Below are 3822 nucleotides of genomic sequence, written 5' to 3' on the forward strand. Positions count from 1 at the left end.
AATTGGGTCCTCCCCCTCCTGCTCACTCCATGGTTGTTTGTGGGACACTGCTGTGTGCAAACTAGCTGTCGCATTTCACCCAAAACACACAATGATTATTAATAATTATTATTAATAATAATAATATTAGGAATATTGGGTATTGCCTGCTATATAATTATTACTTTGATCATGGTGAATGTCACATTGCAGATGTGTGTGCTGTGTATGTGTACAAATGTAATGCAGATGCAGTTAATAGCACTGAATTCCTCGGTTTGAGAGATTATGTTCAGCACCCCCCCTGGCTTGGCTATAGAGTAACTTCACTGTCTGAAATGTGAAACTGATCCGAGTCAGAATCAAATGCAGAGCTTGGAGCAGCCAAGGCAGGGAGAGACCGGCCTGCAAAAAGGGGAAGAGGAGAATGCAAACAGGGGCAGAGATCAGGTGGCTGTCAGGGGGAGATGTGTACTCAGCCTGGGAGTTAGAGACAGCCGGTTACCCTCCCGAGGAGGCAGCCAGTCTGGAGATACTGCAGTACAGACAGAGAGAGGCCGGAGAGCTCTTCCAGGGTAAGAAATCGCGGGGAAGGTTATCCTCAAGGTCACAGCGCTGCAAAGTGTGTTTTTCTCTTTCAAAAGTGGTGATGTAGATGCCAAGCCCATTGAATTGGTCACAAGATGATGCATTAGGAAGATGTTACCCTAGGGTATATATTTCTCTGGCATTTGTAGCCCGTGCGTGGGCTGTACTTGCAAAGAGTGATGTGACAAATGAGTTGTGGTCAGAAGGAGAGCAGCGATTCTGATAAATCATAACCCACAGACAGTGAGTCATTCTGTTTTTTACTATAAATGTTAATAAAATTGGACGCCAACTTCAGCATGACCTGAAGCACCACACTGAGAAGGGGTGAAGGGCACTCTGGTCATGCTCATCCCCCTTCACGGACAGCGAGGTCCCAATGCAGGTCAAGCTTGTGGCATACAAAACCTGTGTGTAAATATCCTCCTTTATGGATTTGAGGTCCTGCGGATGCAATGAAGAGGCTTCCTCCGACCCATTTGCAAGGTCCGGGATCAGGCAATGAGGTGGATTTGTAACAAACACGGGAAGCGGCTACAGGGAGGGAGGGCTCCGATCTGTCGATGAGCGCCCTGCAGGCACAGGTGGCTTCAAGGCAGCTACATCTATTTGCCAAGACAGTAGCAATGCACATGCATTTCATGCTGAGCTGTGTTGCCACCGGGAAGCTCGCAGGGAGTTCCTTGTATGTACCATCCACCTCGTGAGGCTCAAACCCGCGCTTGTCGGATGTCGAACGACCAACTAGTGACTGTCCTACTTGGGGGGAGGTAAGCAGTTTGGGGGAGGGGAGGGGGGTGGGTGGGCGGGGTACAAGAGGCCTGACCGCCGATAGTGGAGCAGGCAGGGCGGGTGAGGAGAAGGCAGGTTGGTGAAGCTTTAATAGGTCGCAGAGGTAAGGAGGAACAGTAACTTGAAAGTGACCATTCAACATAACATCATCTTGTTGTTTCCAGGGTATTATATCAACACCAAACTCATCGGCTTTGTGTGTGGCACTCGCTCCTTCGCTGACCATCTGACTGACGCCTCCATGAAGGTACACGAAGCTGGAGGGCCCACTGTTTGCATCCACTCTGTGTGTGTGGACGTGACCTGGCGACGCAAGGGAATTGCTCTCAGCCTCCTCCAGCACTACGTCCGTGACATTAGCCAGAACCAAACAGACGTCCATCAGATATGTCTCCTGAGCCACCAGTACCTCCTCCCCCTATACATCAAAGCTGGATTCAGCAATATCGGCCTCTCGTCAGTGGTCCATGGACCTGACAAATGGTACGAATGTATTCTCAACATGGAGCGCTGTTGATGAACGCTCAGAGATTAAATGGCGATGAATTGACTAATAGCTTGGAGTTATCCAGTAGTTTCTATCATAATAATCCTTCCATTTGATACTGTGCCTTATCACGTCGTTGAGACATCTCAAAAGAACTTCAGAATACTGTGGGCTCTATAAAAAGGCTCTCTATATATAAGTAGATTGTACTGTACCAAGGCTCCGGCCTCTTGCTTGTCCCTCGACCGCTTCACCACACCCCGAAACTTTGGAACTCTTTTTCCCTCAATCCCTTCACCTTACCCCCTCACCTACAAGGCCATTCACGGCCTTGCTCCCTCCTACCTCTCCGATCTACTATCCCCCTACCTACCTGCCCGTACCCTCCATTCCTCTGGCTCCGGTCTGCTCCACATCCCCCGCCCCAACCGCCCTACCATCGGTGGCCGGGCCTTCAGCCTCTCAGCCCCGAGGCTCTGGAACTCTATCCCCCAGTGCCTTCGCCGCCTCCTCCCTTTCCTCCTTCAAGGCCGGTCTCAAGACCTTTCTCTTTGACAGTGCCTTCAGCTCCCCTCTCGACTCTCTACCCCCTCCTCGCTCCCTCCCTTCCCTCCCCCTGACCATTTCCCCCCTGCTCGGGTCCTGACCCAACTGTCCAGCGCCTTGGGACGTCCTCCCGACGTCCTGCCCCGCTTGAAGGGCGCCATACAAATGCAAGTTGTTGTAGCAGAGGAACTAACTGGCTATAGTGTGAGTGAAGCAAGGTGTTCAATAAACTCACAAAAAGCTGCACTCTTCGTGCCCCTATCTCAGGAGCTGATGTTTTGGAGCAGAAGAAATTGCTCTGCTGATGCGAAACCAGTATTGACAGGTGCTACATCTCGGCTACAGCCACAGGAGCAGAACAGTATTGATCACCTGCACAAATAGAACAGTGTTGAATAGTACTGGGGAGGGCAATGTGCTCACAGAAGCACTTGCTCAATGCCAGCGCTCCTTCCGCGTGCTTGGACCAGAATAATCACATTCCTTGCATTTTGGTACAGCGCCTTTCACGCTGAATGTCCCAAAGTGCTTCACAGGATATACGATAAAGTGTAGTCACTATGTATTTGTGGGAGAAATGCAGCAGCCAATTTGCACACAGCAATGTCCCACAAATAGCCATGAAGTGAGTCACTAAATTTTATTTGAGGGATGGTTGGCCGTTGGGAGTGAAACTTCCTTCCCTTTTCCAATAGTGCCACGGGATCTTTAATAATGCTAATAATCCTTGTATTTGATATAGCGTTTTATCATGTCACTGAGACGTCTCAAAGAGCATTACAGAATATATTGTGAAGTGATTTGACTGTATTTTGCGAGTAAAATACACCTGAGTAGGCAGACGGAAGCTTGGTTTCACCTCTCATCTAAAGGACGGCGCCTCCATCAATGCAACATCCCCCCAGCAATGCATTGGAGCGTCAACTAGATTATGTGAGTTCCAAGTACCGACGTATTTGGGGGCTTGAACCCCCAAACTTCTGACTCAGAGGCGAGAGTGCTATCACTGTGCCCGGTTGACAGTCCAGCAGGTCCAAAGGCAGCTCCCTGGTAACAAACCTGTGCACACAATGTGATTAGTACATTGAGTTTATTGCATTTGAACCGTACGCAGCAGAATCGTCTGTCTTCACACAGCCTCCAGAAGCAGAACCTGTTCGCTGCGTGGATGCAGGCTTTCACTGAGGTACAGATTGATCGAGTGCTGGATATTTAGTGTTGTTGCTGGAGATAGAAGCTTCACAAAACACAGCTTTAATATAACTCTCCCATAAACTCACACAATGTTAAACAAGGATGGGAACAGCATCACACACCAGCTTTAACAAACTTTCCTTCCAACTTTTACCCCACGTTTCTTCTGACTCATGTTAGGGTACGGGGACGGAACAACAGCTCAAAAAGTCAATGTTCAAGCCTAAAAAAATATG

At 49.1% G+C, this 3822-nt stretch overlaps 1 protein-coding gene across 1 annotated transcript; it reads left to right on the forward strand.

The window, feature by feature from the left end:
• The first annotated feature begins 290 nt into the window (after positions 1 to 290).
• LOC103184777 (uncharacterized N-acetyltransferase C9.02c) lies at positions 291 to 1933 on the forward strand. Its single transcript, XM_007902958.2, has 2 exons — positions 291 to 554; positions 1524 to 1933. The coding sequence occupies exons 1-2, from the start codon at positions 407 to 409 to the stop codon at positions 1874 to 1876; spliced, it is 501 nt and encodes a 166-aa protein (XP_007901149.1). The 5' UTR covers positions 291 to 406; the 3' UTR covers positions 1877 to 1933.
• Positions 1934 to 3822: the final 1889 nt, after the last annotated feature.

The sequence above is a fragment of the Callorhinchus milii genome, unplaced genomic scaffold (assembly GCF_018977255.1).
Source record: "Callorhinchus milii isolate IMCB2004 unplaced genomic scaffold, IMCB_Cmil_1.0 Scaffold5, whole genome shotgun sequence".
Taxonomy (NCBI): Eukaryota; Metazoa; Chordata; class Chondrichthyes; order Chimaeriformes; family Callorhinchidae; genus Callorhinchus; species Callorhinchus milii.